The sequence below is a fragment of the Schistocerca americana genome, chromosome 8 (assembly GCF_021461395.2).
Source record: "Schistocerca americana isolate TAMUIC-IGC-003095 chromosome 8, iqSchAmer2.1, whole genome shotgun sequence".
In the NCBI taxonomy this organism is placed as follows: domain Eukaryota; kingdom Metazoa; phylum Arthropoda; class Insecta; order Orthoptera; family Acrididae; genus Schistocerca; species Schistocerca americana.
The window spans coordinates 45693692-45713748 of record NC_060126.1 but is presented as its reverse complement, the minus strand read 5'-3'; the positions used below and the strand labels follow the sequence as shown (position 1 = coordinate 45713748).

The window sequence follows — 20057 nt, the reverse complement described above, 5'->3', positions numbered from 1 at the left end:
TAACATTAAGTTAATGTAATAACCAAGAAATCAAAGGGCTACTCAAACACATTAAATTAAGTGACTTCAAAGGTAATAGGCAAATCTTGTGGACTAACACTCAAGACAGTTTCAATAGTAATTACATTTAGAATAATAAATACTAACCCTTTTGAAAGAGGCAAAATCTCACCATAGCTGAGGAACTTAATTATCCAAATGGGCCAAGATTCACTGGGCCCTAACAGTTGCTTACCACGGCTATAGGCAATTTTATAGTCGTTACATCAGCCAAGGAAGCAGCAACTTCCAATACAAATAAGACACAATTTTGACCTCAGTGGTCACTAATACACATGGCGGCCTAGAACGTATGACACAATTAATTTCAGAGCCAAATGACAAGATAAGCAGACATTGAACAAGTTGCAATTAAAAGAAATTTTAAAACACATCAAACATAGCACTCAGATATTTCAAACAGAGGCACAGGAAAGTAAATTTAATACTTGAGACTAAGTGACGGAGAGCCACAGGTAATCCTGCATAGTTGTAGCAACTTCAACAAGGGAGTACATATGTCAGTCAAGTAATGAGTACCTTACCCCCAAAGGACAGGACAGACAGCACCAGAAAATGAACATCACTCCAACACCCACATCAGGAAGTATGCCTCCTTAATCCACGATAAACTGGCTGTGTTGACATTAGGCCCAAGTATTGCAGACCAGCAAAACTCTACCGACCAGCGGTTGCTTAGACAATCGTGTGCTTGTAAGCTCTGTAAACAGCTCACTGTATGTCATGTGCTTCTTGTCTCTCTCTCACTGGCAGCAACCAACTTCCTGTCCATGTGGTCAATAAACTGCTTCAAGAAACAACCACCAATGACTCAACTAACAGGTGACTGAAGTGGCACCTGGCAACTAGACAGAGATGGATCACACTAGTAGGCAAAGATGTCAGAACAGGAATGAGCCGACATGGCTCAGATAGTGTCTACCATGACTTCTTGAATCTCATTCCATTATAACTTTACAACAGCAGTTTGCAGAATCCAATCAACTACGCCATCATACAACTTCTACCAACTCACAACCGCTTGCTACACACACACACAAATCAACAAGTGCACTGATGCATGAGGTCGTGGTTCAGAGATATTTGAACACGTCAACCTCTTGTGTTAAAAAGATGTGTATACAGTATCAATATGATCAAAATTATTTCCACAAAGATAAAGATGTATTTAACTTGTTATTAATAAAAGCAATGATTGCAGAAAATAAAAAGTGTTGCATTAGTAGTGTATACCAAGTGTCATTACTGTAACCGCTATGATATTGTAATCTGCAGTACTTCTTAAAAAACAAGGTACAGTGGAACCTCACATAGCAAACATAATTCACTCCAAAATCTTACTTGTAGTGCGAAACACTCGTCAAGCAAATTAATTTATCCCATATAAATTAATGTAAAATACAATAATGCGTTTCGTGCAGGAAAAGTACTAAACGTTTCATCTTATTTATGCTATTTATTCAAAGAAAACTGTACGTACATGGTGCACTTTGTTATTCACAACACATAACTAATTCTTTTTTTACAAGGAAGCTATCTATAGTCATTTGTTTCTGCCCATACTTCAATATTTGCAAAAATGCGACACAGCATTATCGTCAAATAAATTTGTGGTACGTGTACCCATTGCTTTATCGGTGTGGTGATTTTCTATGTATACATCAATATTTGGCAAAAATGCGACACAGCATCATCATCAAATAAATTTGTAGCACGCGTACCCATTGCTTTATTGGGGTGGTGACTTTCTGGCGCATCCGATTCCCATGCTTCCAACATTTCTCTTATTGCGCCAGAAGATTGCTGCTTTGCTGTTACCCGTCGTTGTCCTCCTCCTCCTCCTCCTCCTCCTCCTCCTCCTCCTCCTTTGAAAAACTCCAGTCAACAACTTCCTGCTGTGAAACACACTGCAACTCCGTAAGCTCTTTGGTGGTCATTTCGTGGCTGTGATCTTCCAGTAGCTCATAGATTTCATTGTTATCCACTTCTAGTCCCAACTCTTGGTCAAAGACACAGTCTCGTTGACTACAGGATCCGCAGGTACTGACTCTAATGCCTCAGGGTCACATTCGACAATGCACTCCTGCCAAAGTTTCTTCCAAGCAGAAGTGAGAGTTCTCTTGGTAGTCCCTTCTCACACCTTTTCGATCATCTTGACCCATGCAACGATGTTGAAGTGATCTTTCCAAAACTCTCGGAGAGTGAGATTGGTAGCTTCATTCAACTCAAAGCTGTGCTCAAAGAGTGCTTTATTGTAGAGCTTCTTAAAGTTAGAAATAATCTGCTGGTCCATAAACTGGAGTAATGGAATGGTGTTGGGAGGCAGAAATTGGATCTTAATGAATTGTCTCTTCTAGGAGGTGCTCTTGTAGGCCTGGAGAATGGGCAGGAGCGTTGTACATAACAAGCAAAATGTGGAGTGACAGATTCATCTAAAGTAAATATTTTGAAGGACCAAACACTTCCTTGATCCAGTCACAAAAACGATCCCATCACCCAAGCCTTGTTTTGAAGCTTGACATCACATTTAACGTGCTCTTCTGGACTTTACACTTCTTGAAGGCTGGTGGAGTTCTTGAATGATAAGCAGGTAGTGGTTCAATTTTCAAATCGCCACTTGCGTAGACACAATAGCAGAGTGAGAAGGTCTTCCATTGGCATGTGTCACCGGGCAATCCATTCTCCTCTGTTGTTATAAAAGTATGCTTTGACATCTTTTTCCAGAATAGACCAGTCCCGTCACAATTAAAAACCTGTTGCTGCAGATAAGCCTCAGAATCTATTAGCATCTTGAAGTTGCTGCTGCCTTTATGTCGGAGCTGGCTGCTTCACCATGCCTTGCAATGCAATGGATGCCGGTTGTTCTCTTAAACTTCTCGAACTGCCCACGGCTTCCCTTAGACACTCCTTCGGCCACTGATGATCCTTGTGTCTTCTTAACAAGGTTGGAAAAAGTCGTTCTCACCTTTTCACAAATGAAGACCTCGTGAATAGTGTCATCTTGAAATTGCTTTTCATTTATCCATATAAGGAGCAACCTTTTGAAATTGTCCAGAATACGAAACGGTAGTTCAGATATTGTTGTCACTCCCTTTGAAGTGTCTGTCTCCTTAATCTTGTCCTTGTTCTTGAGGATAGTGCAAATAGTTGATGTAGACCGATTGTATGTGCATGCTAAATCAGTAACGCTCACACCACGTTCGCGTTTTTCAATGATTTTATGTTTCATTTCTAAAGTCATTTTCTTTCTCTTATGATCATCTTCTTGTGGCTTTATCTTTGGGGACATTCTTCGAAGGTTATTAAAATTTGCACACAAGTTTAGAAAAATGTGTGATCACAAGATGCAATAAAATGGTAGCAGAAAGAGCGCTAAACCCAGGCTGCAGTATGTACTAAAGACATTGTTCATATGCCACTGTCGAGTGTGTACTAAAGACATTGTTCATATGCTGCTGCTGCTGACAATGAAAGGTGTTCATATTGTTGAACATTTCCCCCACTGCGCAGATGGCTGACGACATCTCACTAAATTGTCGTCGCTCATAATGTAAAACATTGCTCATTAAGCAAGTCATTTTTTTACAATTTGTTTTGCTTGCTATGAGAAATGCACATTATGGGAGGTGTCGTTAAGCGAGGTTTCGCTGTATTTGAGCAGTTCCATTACAGCTGTTGATCTTCAACTATTTTTTGTAAACAGGAGTGGTTTGTCTGCTTTCCCTGTCACATGAGGCTATTTGCTATGAAAGAGACCTTGATTAACACAAGTCAGGAAAGCACCTAATTCTATGATGTAATCAATGCAAAAAACAACAGGAATTCTGCCTGAGCCTGGTGCTTTGCTACCCTTTTATCTTCTGTTGTATTCCTTTCCCCCGTCTCTGGTTAATCACACAATAGAGAGCAAGGACATAACTGAGCTGTGGATCTTGGATATCAGTTTTCTCCAACAGAAACTTGTGACATAAATTTTTGTAGACACAGCACTGTGCATCTGCACTCAGAACTTTACCTCAGTAACCAGTTGTTAGAAGTTGTTGAAGATTTCAGATTGTAAGGCCTCATTTTTGACAGTAAATTAACATTGTTACCACATGTGCACCAGCTCAAGGCAAATTGCGTTAGGGAGCATAATACCCTCAGATTTCCAAGTGGCACCTCTTGAGATGCAGACCACATGGTGCTTCTGCAATTCGGCAAAGCTTTGACTTTATCCTACCTGAACTATAGGCGTATTGCTTGTGGGTCCATAGTACTATCAATAGTGAGCTTATTAGATGGTGTCCACCACAGTGGTGTGTGTTTGGCTACTGGAGCTTTCTGTATGAGCACTGTAGACAGCCTACTGGTGGAAGCTGGTATCCCAACACTAAGGATCAGGTGCCAACAACTTCTGCAGCCACTATCTGTCAGGTGCATAGCTATACATGTTATGCAACTCTGTTTCACAACCAACACTTCAGATTGTTTACGAATCACACAAAAATTTGTATACCAGCTGGGATATGGTTGGTAGCTCCAGACAAGGACTACCAGCCATCCCCTTTTGTCTGTGTATGTAGTTCCCCCCCTCAGCACCCTCCTCATTGTGTACCCAGTTTGATGATTTGGATGCACCTCTTTCCTGACCCTAAGGAAAATGCTCATCTCACCATTCTCAGATGCCTGTCCATTTAGTTCACTGTAACTATTCCAGATTCAACATGCCTATACACAGATAGATCAAAACGTCAATGAGAGAGTTGGTAATGCTTTTACACACACGAGTGCACATGAGAAGTATTTTCTGCCTAGTGCGTGCAGTGTATGCACAGCTAGTCATCTTACTGTGGGCTTTGCAGTACATTAAAACTCTCAACTTGTTCATAACAACTCCTTGAGCTGCTTACAGGGCACATCTCAGTGCTGCCACATAAAGCTTTTATGTGCTGACCTATTAGTTGACCTTTACAATTCCAGAACGACAGTAGCTTCATCTGACCAACAAGCCATCTTATTGTGCCAATTGCATATCGATCCCTCCAGACGTACCCATGAATTTACTTTGCGTCAAGATGACTCCCCTCCTTGCTTGCTGTGGTAGTCAGCTCACAATAGCCCATCTTCTTGTGGAGTGTCCCCAACTGGCTGACCTGAAACGAGTGATCAACCTGTCCACCTCCCTAACCCAGATACTTACAGACGATGGGTAACAACTTATAGTGTCTTAAGTTTCCTGTGGAAATGTGGTTTTTATAACAAAATTTAATGCACATCAACAATTGATGTAGGAGTGGATGTGGGGAAGGACCTCTTGTTGCCACGTGTGCCTTAATGCGCTGCTTTCTCCCATTGCACTGTAGTGTATTTTAAAATTTTTCAGCATGTATTTTATTTATCTCTCTGTTTGAAGACTGTACAGATTAGAGAGGTAAATAGCTTACTTTTGCATCCAATTTTAGTAGTACTGACTGTGGTGACCTTTCTGGGGGTAATCTTCAGCAACTGACTACAATTTTTAACTGCCTTGTGTATTGTATATTGAAACAGGGACCTAGAAAAGATAGAGAGGCTTCGTCTCGCCATAGCCCTCAGTGGTCCACAACCCTACAACAGGTCACAGCACTACACTCGCCCCACCGCCGCCCCACACCGAACCCAGGGTTATTGTGTGGTTTGGCCCCCAGTGGACCACCAGTCACTCCAGTCCCATCACTGGTATCATGTAAAACATTAAAGGCAGAACCAGTCGCAAATTACTATCATTTGATAGCTGAAATGTATTCATGGCATGTCTTTGTACATTGGAATGGCCACATACAAATTTGCAAAACTCATTAAAGAACCCAAGTGAAATTCCTGCAAAAGGCTTCCAGTATGATTCCTGAGACCTGAGTGCTTGGCATATCACCAAGTCTCTTTGGATCATCCAACCCAGCACCCATTCCCCTCAGTTTCAGAGATGGGAACTTGCTTTCCAACATACCCTCAGATCTCATCCTTAATTTGTCTGCCTCACTCCCTCTTTCCTTAATCTATTTGTGTTTTGAGTAAGAGTGTATTTTTCTCTCTTTGATTCTTCCCTTTTGTCTATTTATGACATTTCTTTTATTTTGTTCTTTCTTGCTTTTTCTTTTATTCTGGTTCAGTCTTTACTTCCCAGCATCATCAGTATCTTCTAACCTTTGAACCAAAGGTGGCACAACACTTAACTGATTTACTACTTTTAACTCCCCCTCCCCCCCAAATCTCTCTTAAACATGAATGCCATCCCTGTACCCCCAAACCCTTGAACCACTTCTCTTTTTCTGCACTGCAGAAGGAACCAATGATTTCAGAAGTTAAAAGTACTGTCATGATTTAATGTATTCTCAGTTGTACTAAGAGTTTTGCCTCTTGAAGATGATTATTGTTCAGGTGAACAGGGTGATTCATGAGGAATGTCACGTAACTTATGAGATGATTCTACAAGTGAAAACACACTGAAAAAGCCATGTGAATGTGTATCCTATTTTCAATCATTATGAAAGGGGAGCTGGTTGAAGACTTCACACAACCATGAATAATTATGAAGAGAAGTGAGAATATTACTTATCAAAATGCTGTGTAGGTGCTGTGGTGGGAAGAATAATGGTGGAACCATCCTATAAGGCTGCGTTCACACTGCCGGCCGGGCCGAGCCGAGCCTGGCCGGGCCGCCGCCCGCTTCCATATCAAACACATGGTTTTGAATTGCGGTGTTCACACCGGCGGCCGGGCCGCGCCGACACGGCGTGAGCCTCCCGGAGCCGAGCCGACGACATTCGGAGTGTTTAATATTGCCGGCGCGAGCCGACCGCAGGCGCGAGCCTGTGGAGCAGCACTACAGCTTCTGCAGTACACGCATCACACGTCTCCCTTCTGCTTTCTTCACAAGTGTGACTGCACACGTCTTATTTTAAGATGTTACCTCACATTTCACAATCAGTGAGGAAAAATTACGTTTATTATGATGATACATGCGAAATTACTTTTATTTCATTTATTTAATCTACCGTATTTGCATGCATTTACAACAATAGCTTGCCAGCGATCGCGGCATTGCCGCCACTGAATAGTTCGCATTTACTTGTAAACGGAGACAGATATGAGTGTCACTGAGGGACGGAAAGGTGTCCCTACCAGATGATAATGCATTGTAAAGTCATGCTGTGGCAGTTCCTTATCAGTGGAGATAGAACCACTGAGTCAAAGGGCATTATCTCAAAACTCTTCGCCTATCAATCTGTCTATCTTACAAGGTAATGAAAAGAATTCTGTGAGGTCATCAGTGGCTCCACATGATGAACCATCACCACTGCCAAGCGCTGCATCATGAAGAAAAGAGAAGAAAAAAGTTGGAAAATTCTGAAGGAGTATTTCTGCGATTCTTCGTTGGAGGCACAGCAAGACATTACCCAAAATGACGAAGCTAATTACTTCCTAATGATTCTCAGGAGTCCCATAAACTCTCTTCCCCTCAGAGGTTAGTGTTTGTGAAATTTAAAATACAAAAGCATGACTACAATTAACTGGAGGTAGCGAATGCTGTACAAAGTTCTACTGTAAACCAAAAAGTGTGTACTAACGAATCTTACCTTATCGTTATACACAATTTTTCTTCTGCTGTTATACTTCTGCGAAAATTTGTGTTCTGTTTAGAAATTTTGTCTTGAATGTTCTGCAGCACATACTGAAATGTATGATGATTCATTCTGTAATTTGAATAAAATTTTTCAGGATAGTTTTTAAGTTCTTCATATAAAGAGAAAAACTCTCCTAAATGCAGAGTCAAAACAATACCAATAAAAGTGAAGACATTGTTCTACACAGCACAGACTAGGTAAAGGCGAGCAGCTGTTGGCTGCAGCTGCGTTTTCTACTGACTTGCTTGTCAGCTGTCGAAGGGTGGGGATTTTTTAAAATTTATTTATTTGGCCTCCGGCAGCTGACATCCATTTAGCCAAAGAGTGGGTATTACCTTGACAGTGCAGCGCAGCCCGCCAAGGAAGAAAAAAAACAAAACAATGAAGAACAATGAAACGCACATCTGTGTCGATGTACAGTAGTTTCATTAACTCTCCATTATTTTTTCTGTCAAAGTAGACAACGAGACTACAGAATTGCGCTTCAGTTTCTGCAGTAAACGTATCACAAATCTCCAGTTTGTTTTTGTGATTAGTTTTACACCACTGATCACTAGTAATTAGTTTTTTTCTGTCCTGCATTATATGACTACATTAAACCAAGCTGTAACCCCTCGAACTCCGTGGCTTGCGGACGCGGCACTGACGCCACTGAATATCTCGCATTCCTTGTGACCAGAGACAGATATCAGTGTCATTATCATTTCAAAAACTTTTTGGTACTTTTAGCTACATTTCATTCGCAACAATGTATGGTGTAAAACGCATCTAACAGTAAGCTACCCGCTACATAACTTTTTCACTACAAGATTTGTAAATCAAGTGCACAACGTTGACAAATAGCATCATTTCACAATGACTGTTAAGAAATATGAAAAGATAAATGATTCAATACGAAGCTAAGATGTTACACTAGCACGTGTACAAAAATCAGATTTTTTAGCCGCATACTTTCTTCAAAATCGGTTGGGAAGCGTTACGAAACTAAGAAATCACGCGAAATGAAAAGTAGACTTTTTCATTTTTCACGACGTAAGTAACGCTTTTAAGGAAAAAATGAGTTCATAAAACGATGTGGCGCAGTCTTATATGCCGCTAAGAATTTTTAGAACATGAAAATCGGAGAAGTGGATTTTCCCCCATTTCGCCGACCCGGCTCGGCGCGGCGCGCAGTGTGAATGCACTACTCGTCGGCCTGAGCAGGATAGGCACGAGCCGAGCCAGTACGCGTCAGCCCGGCCCGGCCCGGCCGGCAGTGTGAACGCAGCCTAAGAGGTGTGTGATTCTCAAATAGGTTCATAGCACTGTGACATCGCACTAACTGCAAGGTACCCAGTGAGCAACTGTGGGTTGGATCAGTGAGCAGTCATGAGGCTGGACAGGTATCTGCTTGAGTGGTGTTTAATTGAGCAAGTCCATTGTGACTGTGAATACCAGCATGCCACACACATTTGTCTGTGCGGAATACACAGACGTTTTGTTTGGGCATGGGTACTGTGCCTCTGTGGTTATGACAGAATACCAGAGACATTTCCCTGATCGGCAAATGCCCTGTGCTAGGGTATTTCCCAGGGTTTTTCAGACATTACGTTTATCTGGAGCACTACCCAGTGTATGTGGAACATCAGAACGTGAGCCGTCTAGTGGGGAAAAGAAAGACATTATTGCAATGGTACAGTGAAGTCCCACGGCCAGTACACAGCACATTAACTGTCCACTCGATATTCCACAAATGCGAGTGTGACCTATGTTACCTTCTGAGGGTATGTACCCATTCTGTGTGCAGCCCCTCCAACATCTGCATCTAGGTGACTCAGTAAGCAGACAGCAATATTGCAAATGGTTGACTGTACACAGAGATGACGTGCAGGACAATTTATTTAAAGATAAGGCTACATTTACACACAGTGGTATCACAAACATCCGCAGTTCTCGTATGTGGACAATGGAGAACCAATATGACATTGGGAAACAAGATTCCATGTTTGGTTCTCAGTGAATGTCTGGTGTGCTATGATTGATGATCTGGTGATAGGGCCTGTGCTCCTGCTAAATTGCGTGACAGCCGCAGCATAAGAACATTTCCTGATGGAACACCTATCTGCACTTTTGGAAGATGTGACATTAGAGCAACAACAGCAAATGTACTTGCAGCATGATGGATCACTGATTCACTGTAGTAGAAAACTATCCCAGTATCTGAATAACACATTTCCTCAGCAGTTGATTTTCTGTGGCGGACCTATTAACTGGCCTGCCAGATCACCTGACCTAACCCAACCCCATTAGACTTCTGTTTATGGGGCTGGTTAAAGGGGGATGTGTACCCTACAAAGATGGATACGCATGAAGAACTTGTTGCTCACATTGCCGATGTTGTTGCCCACATTAAAGCCCTTTGAGATGGTGTTCGATGTGCAACACAGCACACCCTCCAGTGTGTTGAATAGTATGTTGAAATTGGTGGGGGACTTTATGAACACCTCTTGTAGGAGGGATCAGTCATCTGTCCCACCAATATCCTGCCCACCGCAGTGCCTACACAGTATTTTGGTAAGTAATATTCACACTTGTCTTCATATTATTTCATTGATGTGTATAGTCTTCAACCCACTCTGGTTCTGTAGTCATCAAAAATCGTACCCATGTTCATAGGACTTTTTCAGTTTATTTTCATATGTAGAATCACCTTGCAAATTATGTTACATTCCTCCCAAATCTCACTGTATGTCAGAAAACATGTGTTCTTCCCTTTCAATTACACTCTCTCATTGTAGATGGCGACATAGTGGATTCAAGGAGCTGTACGGTGGTGGAAGTTCTCCACATGGTAGTACTAAAAGGTCTCGTTCGCGGTCTCGTACACGTTCACCACGTCGACCTCGAAGTCGGAGCAGAGACCGGCGAGCTCCCAGTGGAGGGCGAGCGAGATCTCCTCTGCCGCCCGTGTCACGTCTCCGATCGAGATCGCGTTCACGTTCTCGTGACCGCTCTCGTCGTCCCCACACTCCCCCACCGTCTTCATCACAAAGGGTAGGCCATTATATTGCCTGAAGTTAAATGCTGGTGTTATTTAAATTTGTCAGTTTACTGCTTAGTTTGATACATTGGCTAGTGTACATATTTTGCACATTGTTGTTCAGTTTGATACTGCTGCCTGGAGTTTCTTACTTTCACAGCTTATTACTCTGTAATGCATACAGTTTTCTGAAATAACTTTTTTTCCCCTCTCCCCCACAGCTGAGGAGCAGTTCTGCTCGCCGAACCTCACCGCCAAGAAGGGCACGTAGTCCAAAACCTACGTCGGTGTCGCCTAGCTCCCGATCTGTTTCCAGCTGTTCTGATGAATCTTGTTCAGTATGTTCTCCAAAGTCTCGCAAACGTCCAGCTGCACCACGAGGACCGCCAACACCCAGGTCGAGGTGAGTAGCGAGTAGTTAGGTACACAGTCTTTGTGGCTTCACAGAAGTCTTCAAACGTTGTGTAGAACATTTGAGCATGTTGTTATTTGACAAATTGTTGGACAAATATGTTGATGTCGTGGTGATTTATGAGATATATCGGTTCACATAGATCGCAGAAGGCCTGTTTCACTGGCCTCGGAACTGACTTTAAACTGTATATTGTTTAGCTGTTGTGACTAACTGTTCTGTTGAGTAATTGTAGTAACTTTGTCAGATCTTCATCTACCTCTTGCAAAGACTGACTTCTGAATGTAGAGTAATACAAAATTGTGCACCATACTCTGTGTAAAATTTTAGTGTGTGTGGTGGCACGAAGTTGCATTGACTGCATTTTCAAACAAGGAAACTTAGATCTGTCTATGGAGGAGATTGCTATAAAACAGTTTTATGGCTGCTTGAATACTGATCAAGCTTGTGGAATCCATAATTATTTTGTCCCATTGATTGCGTCTAATGTTTGCAAAGGAGGACAGTATATACAGTCACAGGCTTATTTGTTTAATTAGAGAGTACAATAGAAACCTCAATTGGAAGACTGAAAGTAGAAATGCAGTATCATGTAAAAACCTATTTCAGAAGTTCTAGAAATTGATTTTCAGGATGGAATCTGTTAATATTCTATCTACATGGAATGAAATCCGAATGTGTGGTGCAAATAGTACCCACCACTATACAATTATATGATTATTTGAGATAGAGACAAAGAGTATAAAAAAAGGTGATGTCATCTTTTGCAGATTTCAATTAAGTATCAGTCTACTCTGTTTTTAAGACAGAAATGTGACCTTATTTATGAAATGACACCTTGAGTCAGAAAGCCATAATTTTCTTTTATTCGAGGTTGTGATAGCATGTAACATGAAAATCAGTTTAGTGGAAGGAAGAAGTCTGTAACTTTGAAATTTAATGTAATCTTTGTTTTGAAAGTTGTAATTGATTCTACTGAATTATGGGAAAATAAAATTAACAATTGTTTGAATGCGTAACATGCTTTAAAACGTGTTTTTGAAGACTACCTTGAATCCCAAAAATGCAGTGACCAGTTCCTCCATCTAGTGCAAGGCTTTTTCCGACCTATGGAAATAAAAGTATGATGTAAAAACTTTCAGCTACATTCATGTCTGTTTCCCACTCTATAAAATCTTACTGTGTGGCTTAAGGCGTGGTTTCATAGAGGCAATCATATGTTGTTGTTGTTGTTGTTGTTGTTGTTGTTGCCTGCAGTCAAGAGACTGATTTGATGCCGCTCTCCACACTACTCAGTCCTGTGCAAGCTTCATCTCTTGAGTAACTAGTGCAACCTATATTCTTCTGAATCTGCGTAGTATATTTCATCTCTTGGTCTCCCTCTATGATTTTTACCTTCCACACTTCCCTCCAGTACTAAATTGGTGATTCCTTCATGCCTCAGAACATCTCCTACCAACCAATCTCTTCTTCTAGTCAACTTGTGCCACAAATTCCTCTTCTCCCCAATTCTATTCAGTACCTCCTCATGGTGGTTCCTGAAGAAGGGCAGCAGCCTTTTCAGTAGTTGCAGGGGCAACAGTCTGGATGATTGACTGACCTGGCCTTGTAGCATTAACCAAAATGGCCTTGCTGTGCTGGTACTGTGAATTGCTTAAAGCGAGGGGAAACTACAGCTGTAATTTTTCCCGAGGGCATGCAGCTTTACTGTATGCTTAAATGATGATGGCATCCTCTTGGTAAAATATTCCATAGGTAAAATAGTCCCCCATTCAGATCTCCGGGTGGGGTCTACTCAGGAGGACATTGTTATCAGGAGAAACAAAACTGGCGTTCTATGGATCGGAGCACGGAATGTCAGATCCCTTAATTGTGTAGCTAGGTTAGAAAATTTAAAAATGGAAATGAATATGTTAAAGCTAGATATAGTGGGAATTAGTGAAGTTCGGTGGCAGGAGGAACAAGACTTCTGTTCAGGTGAATACAGGATATAAATACAAACCCAAATAGGAGTAATGCAAGAGTAGGTTTACTAATGAATAAAATATCAGGAGTGCGGGTGAGATACGATGAACAGGACAGTGAATGCATTATTGTAGCCGAGATAGACATGAAGCCCAGTGGTAGATGTTTGTATGCCAACTAGCTCCTCAGACAATGAAGAGATTGAAGAAATGCGTGACGAGATAAAGGAAATTATTCAGGTAGTGAAGGGAGACGAAAATTTAATAGTCATGGGGGACTGAATGTTGATAGTAGGGAAAGGAAGAGAAGGAAGAGTAATAGGTGAATATGGAATGGGGGTAAAGAATGAAAGAGGAAGCCGCCTATTAGAATTTTGCACATAGCATAACTTAATCATAGCTAACACTTGGTTTTAGAATCATTTAAAAAGGTTGTATATGTGGAAGAGGCCTGGAGACACTGGAAGGTTTCAGGTAGATTATATTATGCCAAGATATAGATTTAGGAACCAGGTTTTAAATTGTAAGGCATTTCCAGGTGCAGATGTGGATTCTGACCACAATCTTATTGGTTATTAACTGTAAATTAAAACTGAAGAAATTGCAAAAAGGTGAGAATTTAAAGAAATGGAACCTGGATAAACTGAAAGAACCAGAGGTTGTAGAGTGTTTCAGGGAGAGCATTAGGGATTGATTGACAAGAACAGGGAAAAGAAATACAATAGAAGAAGAATGGGTAGCTTTGAGAGATGCAATAGTGAATGCAGCAGAGGATCAAGTGAGCAAAAAGATGAGGGCTAGTAGGAATTCTTAGGTAACAGAAGAGGTATTAAATTTAATTGATGAAAGGAGAACATATAAAAATGCAGTAAATGAAGCAGGCAAAAAGGGATACAACTGTCTCAAAAATGAGACCGATAGGAAGTGCAAAAGGGCTAATCAGGGATGGCTACAGGACAAATGTAAGTATGTAGAGGCAAATATCACTAGGGGATAAGATAGATACTGCCTACAGGAAAGTTAGAGAGATCTTTGCAGAAAAGAGAACCAGATGTATGAATATCAAGAGCTTAGATGGAAAACCTGTCCTAAGCAAAGAAGGGAAAGGAGAAAGGTGGAAGGTGTATATAGAGGGTACTTCAGGGCAGTATTATGGAATTGGAAGAGAATGTAGGTTAAGATGAAATGGGAGCTAATATGATGCATGAGGAATTTGACAGAGCACTGGAAGACGTAAGTCGAAAAAAGGCCCTGACAGTAGACAACATTCCATTAGAACTACTGATAGCCTTGGGAGAGCCAACCATAACAAAACACTACCATCTGGCGAGAAAGATGTATGAGACAGGCAAAATATCCTCAGACTCCAAGAAGAATATAATAATTCTAATCCCAAAGAAAGCAGGAGCTGACAGATGTGAAAATTACAGAATTATCAGTTTAATAAGTCACGGCTGCAAAATAATGACACAAATTCTTTACAGACGAATGGAAATACTGGTAGAAGCTGACCTTGGGGAAGATCAGTTTGGATTCTGTAGAAATGTTTGAACATGTGAGGCGATACTAACCCTATGACTTATCTTAGAAGATAGGCAGATCTACGTTTCTAGTATTTGTAGACTTAGATAAAGCTTTTGACTCTGTTGAGTGGAATACTCTCTTTCAAATTCTGAAGGTGGCAGGGGTCAAATACAGGGAGTGAAAGGCTACTTACAATTTGTACAAAAATCAGATGGCAGTTATAAGAGTCAAGGGGCATGACAGGGAAGCAGTGGTTGAAAAGGGAATGAAACAGGGTTGTAGCCTATCCCCGATGTTACTCAATCTATATATTAACCAAGCAGTAAAGGAAACAAAAGAAAAATTTGGAGTAGAAATTAAAATCCATGGAGAAGAAATAAAAACTTTGAGGTTTGCCAATGACATTGTAATTCTGCCAGAGACTTCAAAGGATCTGGAAGAGCAGTTGAACGGAATGGACAGCGCCTTGAAAGGAGGATATAAGATGAACATCAACAAAAGCAAAACGAGAGTAATGGAATGTAGTCTAATTAAATCAGGTGATGCTGAGGAATTTGACTAGGAAATGAGACACTTGAAGTAGTAGATGAGTTTTGCCATTTGGGGAGAAAAATAACTAATGATGGTCGAAGTAGGGAGGATATAAAATGTAGACTGACAATGGCAAGAAAAGCGTTTCTGAAGTAGAGAAATTTGTTAACATCGAGTATAGATTTAAGTATCAGGAAGTCTTTTCTGAAAGTGTTTGTATGGAGTGTAGCCATGTATGGATGTTAAACGTGGATGCCAAATAGTTTAGGCAAGATGAGAATAGAAGCTTTTGAAATGTGATGCTACAGAAGAATACTGAAGATTACGTAACTAATGAGGAGGCACTGAATAGAGTTAGGGAGAAGAGGAATTTGTGGCACAACTTATCTAGAAGAAGGGATCGGTTGGTAGGACATTTTCTGAAGCATCAAGGGATCACCAATTTAGTATTGGAGGGCAGCGTGGAGGGTAAAAATCGCAGAGAGAGACCAAGAGATGAACACGCTAAGCAGATTCAGAAGGATGTAGGTTGCAGTAAGTACTGGGAGATGAAGAAGCTTGCACAGGATAGAGTAGCATGGAGAGCTGCATCAAACCAGTCTCTGGAGTGAAGACAACAACAACAACAACAACAACCACCACCACCACCACCACCACTTCCTTCTCAGTTATGTGATCAAACCATCTGATCTTCAGCATTCTTGTGTAGCACCACAACTTGAAATCTTCTATTCTCTTCTTGTCTAAACTATTTATCGTCCATGTTTCACATCCATACATAGCTACATTCCATACAAATACTTTCAGAAAGGATTTCCTGACACTTAAATCTATACTCGATGTTAACAAATTTCTCTACTTCAGAATCGTTTTCCTTGCCATAGTCAGTTTACATTTTATATCCTCTCTACATCATCAGTTATTTTGCTCCCCAAATAGCAAAACTCATCTACTACTTTTTGTGTCTCATTTCTTAATCTAATTCCCTCAGCATCACCTGATTCAATTTGACTATGTTCCATCATCCTCGTTTTACTCTTGTTAATGTTCATCTTATATCCTGCTTTCAAGACACTGTCCTTTCTGTTCAGCTGCTCTTCCAGGTCCTGACAGAAGTACAATGCCATTGGCAAACCTCAAAGTTTTTATTTCTTCTCCATGGATTTTAATTCATATCCTGAATTTTTCTTTTGTTTCCTTTTCCGCTTGGTCAGTATACAGATTGAGTAACATTGGGGATAGGCTACGACTGTGTCTCATTCCCTTCTCAACCACTGCTTCCCTGTCATGCCCCTTGACTCTTATAACTGCCATCTGGTTTCTGTACAAACTGTAAATAGCCTTTCACTCCCTGTATTTGACCCCTGCCACTTCAGAATTTGAAAGAGAGTTTTCCAGTCAACATTGTCAAAAGATTTATCTATGTCTACAAATGCTAGAAACGTAGATCTGCCTATCTTCTAAGATAAGTCATAGAGTCAGTATCATCTCACGTGTTCCAACATTTCTACGGAATCCATCTGATGTTCCCCAAGGTTGGCTTCTAACATTTTCCATTCGTCTGTAAAGAATTCATGTTAGTATTTTTGAGCCATGACTTATAACTGATTGTTCGGTAATTTTCACACCTATCAACGCCCGCTATCTTTGGGATTGGAATGATTGCATTCTTCTTGAAGTCTGGTGGTATTTCCCCCATCTCATACATCTTGCTAACCAGATGGTAGAGTTTTCAGTGCTGGCTCTCCCAGCGCTATCACTAGTTCTAATGGTATGTTGTCTACTCCCAGGATCTTGTTTTGACTTAGGTCTTTCAGGGCTCTGTTAAATAGTTCATGCAATATATCTCCCATTTCATCATCATCTATGTCCTCTTCAGTTTCCATAAATTGCTCTCAAGTACATCGTCCTTGTATAGACCCTCTATATACTCCTTCCACCTTTCTGCTTTTCCTTCTCTGCTTAGGCAGTCATATGTAGATTACATAATGTTTACGTACTATGTGGAATATTGGAATTCACATAATATTTGGAAATGACAAAAGAGACCATTGGAGGGATAAATAATCCATGTATCTTGTCAGTCTGTTGCATACTAAGGGCACTGTCAATTTTTCTCCTAGTCTTCAGTTGGCAGAGATTAGAAACCTCAGGGGAATTGGTAATTTCACATGTAGTCACTTGCTGTCAACCCATCAGTACAGTAGAGATGCAATAGATAGCTTCATTGTCGAATGTGAGCAAGTTTGCAGTGCCAGTTGAGTGAACCGTGTCCAGTGGTGCCACACAGAAAACATCAGTAATGGGGTCTGATATTCGTGTCTGTGTAATGTTATGTAGGCACTGACGTCATAGTAGTTTTACAATCACTGACTGAGGGAAAGGCTTCCCATTTTGTTGAATAATGTAAATAAACTCGTTGTGATTGATCTCTGAGTTGTAATATTATGCAGTAAGTTCCTTAACAACAGTATGAAATAAGTTTTCTCTCTGTTGTTGATTTTAGTCCACTCAGCTTGCACAGTACAGCTTGCACAACACCTGAAGGAGAAAACTGGGTCAGTTGTCAAAGTATAGTGCATAAAATGGAAACGATAACTTCGCTGAATACATGGAAGTAGACCATTTGGTGTAGATTGATAGTTGCCACGTAGAAGGGGTTTCTTGTTGGCAGGCACTTTGATACAAGACTGCTAAACATTATTAGCTACTAGGCAGAGTCCTTTAGAAGTAGAAAATCACAAATGCACATTCATATGTGCACCACTGACAAGCACACGACCACTGTCATCTCCGTGTACATTCCTCGACATGATGGGAAGCCTTTCTCTCATTCAGCAGTTGTAAAATGACATTGATGTCACTATCAGCTGGTGCCTAAGTAACATTACACAGAATCAGCAATTTCCAGATCACATCTCTGGTGTGCTCTGTGTTACACTACTGCACATGGTTCACTCGATTGCCACTGCACAAATTGCTCATATCTGACAGTGGAGCTGTCCACTGCATCTCTGCAATGTTGCTGGATCAAAGACAAGTGACTGCATGTGAAAATACCAACGGCCCAAAGGCTTCGAATTTCTGCCAACAGAATACCAGGGGAAAACATGACAGTGGCCAAAGCATGCAAAGAGATGGATGAGATATGTTCAATACTTATCTTTCTGTTGGTCACTTTCATCACTTCCAAATATTATGTAATCTATTTATGACTCTCTCTCTCTCTCTCTCTCTCTCTCTCTCTCTCTCTCTCTCTCTCTCTCTCTCTCTCTCTCACAAAGATCATGTGACTTACCAAACAAAAGCGCTGGCAGGTCGATAAACACACAAACATATACACAAAATTCAAGCTTTCACAACCAACGGTTGCTTCATCAGGAAAGAGGGAAGGAGAGGGAAAGACGAAAGGATGTGGGTTTTAAGGGAGAGGGTAAGGAGTCATTCCAATCCCGGGAGTGGAAAGACTTACCTTAGGGGGAAAAAGGACAGGTATACGCACGCGCGCGCACACACACACACACACACACACACACACACACACACACACACACACACACACACATATCCATCCGCACTTACACAGACACAAGTAGACATATATATATCTAAAAACACAGATGATGTGACTTACCGAACGAAAGTGCTGGCAGGGCGATAGACACACAAACATACACACGAAATTCAAGCTTTCGCAACAATATAATGATTGAATATAATAGAGGGAAACATTCCACATGGGAAAAATATATCTAAAAATACAGATGATGTGACTTACCGAACGAAAGTGCTGGCAGGTCGATAGACACACAAACTAACACAAATATACACACGAAATTCAAGCTTTTGCAACAAACTGTTGCCTCATGTGTATGTGCGGATGGATATGTGTGTGTGTGCGAGTGTATACCTGTCCTTTTTCCCCCCTAAGGTAAGTCTTTCCGCTCCCGGGATTGGAATGACTCCTTACCCTCTCCCTTAAAACCCACATCCTTTCGTCTTTCCCTCTCCTTCCCTCTTTCCTGATGAGGCAACAGTTTGTTGCGAAAGCTTGAATTTCGTGTGTATGTTCGTGTGTCTATCGACCTGCCAGCACTTTCGTTCGGTAAGTCACATCATCTGTGTTGAAACATTCCGCATGGGAAAAATATATCTAAAAACAAAGATGATGAGACTTACCAAACAAAAGCGCTGGCAGGTTGATAGACACACAAACATACACACGAAATTCAAGCTTTCGCAACAATATAATGATTGAATATAATAGAGGGAAACATTCCACGTGGGAAAAATATATCTAAAAATACAGATGATGTGACTTACCGAACGAAAGTGCTGGCAGGTCGATAGACACACAAACTAACACAAATATACACACGAAATTCAAGCTTTCGCAACAAACTGTTGCCTCATCAGGAAAGAGAGATATATATATATATATATATATATATATATATATATATATATATATATATATATATATATATATATATATATATATATATAATGGAAGGAAACATTCCACGTAGGAAAAATTATATATAAAAACAAAGATGAGGTGACTTACCGAACAAAAGCGCTGGCAGGTCGATAGATACACAAACAAACACAAACATACACACAAAATTCAAGCTTTCGCAACAAACTGTTGCCTCATCAGGAAAGAGGGAAGGAGAGGGGAAGACGAAAGGAAGTGGGTTCTAAGGCAGAGGGTAAGGAGTCATTCCAATCCCGGGAGCGGAAAGACTTACCTTAGGGGGAAAAAAGGACAGGTATACACTAGCACACACGCACATATCCATCCACACATACAGACACAAGCTGCTTGTGTCTGTATGTGTGGATGGATATGTGCGTGTGTGCTAGTGTATACCTGTCCTTTTTTCCCCCTAAGGTAAGTC

General features: G+C 40.9%; 1 protein-coding gene across 3 annotated transcripts in view; it reads left to right on the top strand.

Moving 5' to 3' along the window:
* LOC124545300 (serine/arginine repetitive matrix protein 1-like) overlaps positions 1-20057 on the top strand; it is a 184470-nt gene that overhangs the window by 62310 nt on the left and 102103 nt on the right. For all 3 annotated transcript variants that reach the window (XM_047124197.1, XM_047124195.1, XM_047124196.1), the window contains exons 5-6: positions 10484-10739; positions 10947-11128. In XM_047124197.1, the coding sequence (XP_046980153.1) occupies positions 10484-10739; positions 10947-11128 (438 nt within the window). The remainder of the gene's footprint in view (positions 1-10483; positions 10740-10946; positions 11129-20057) is intronic.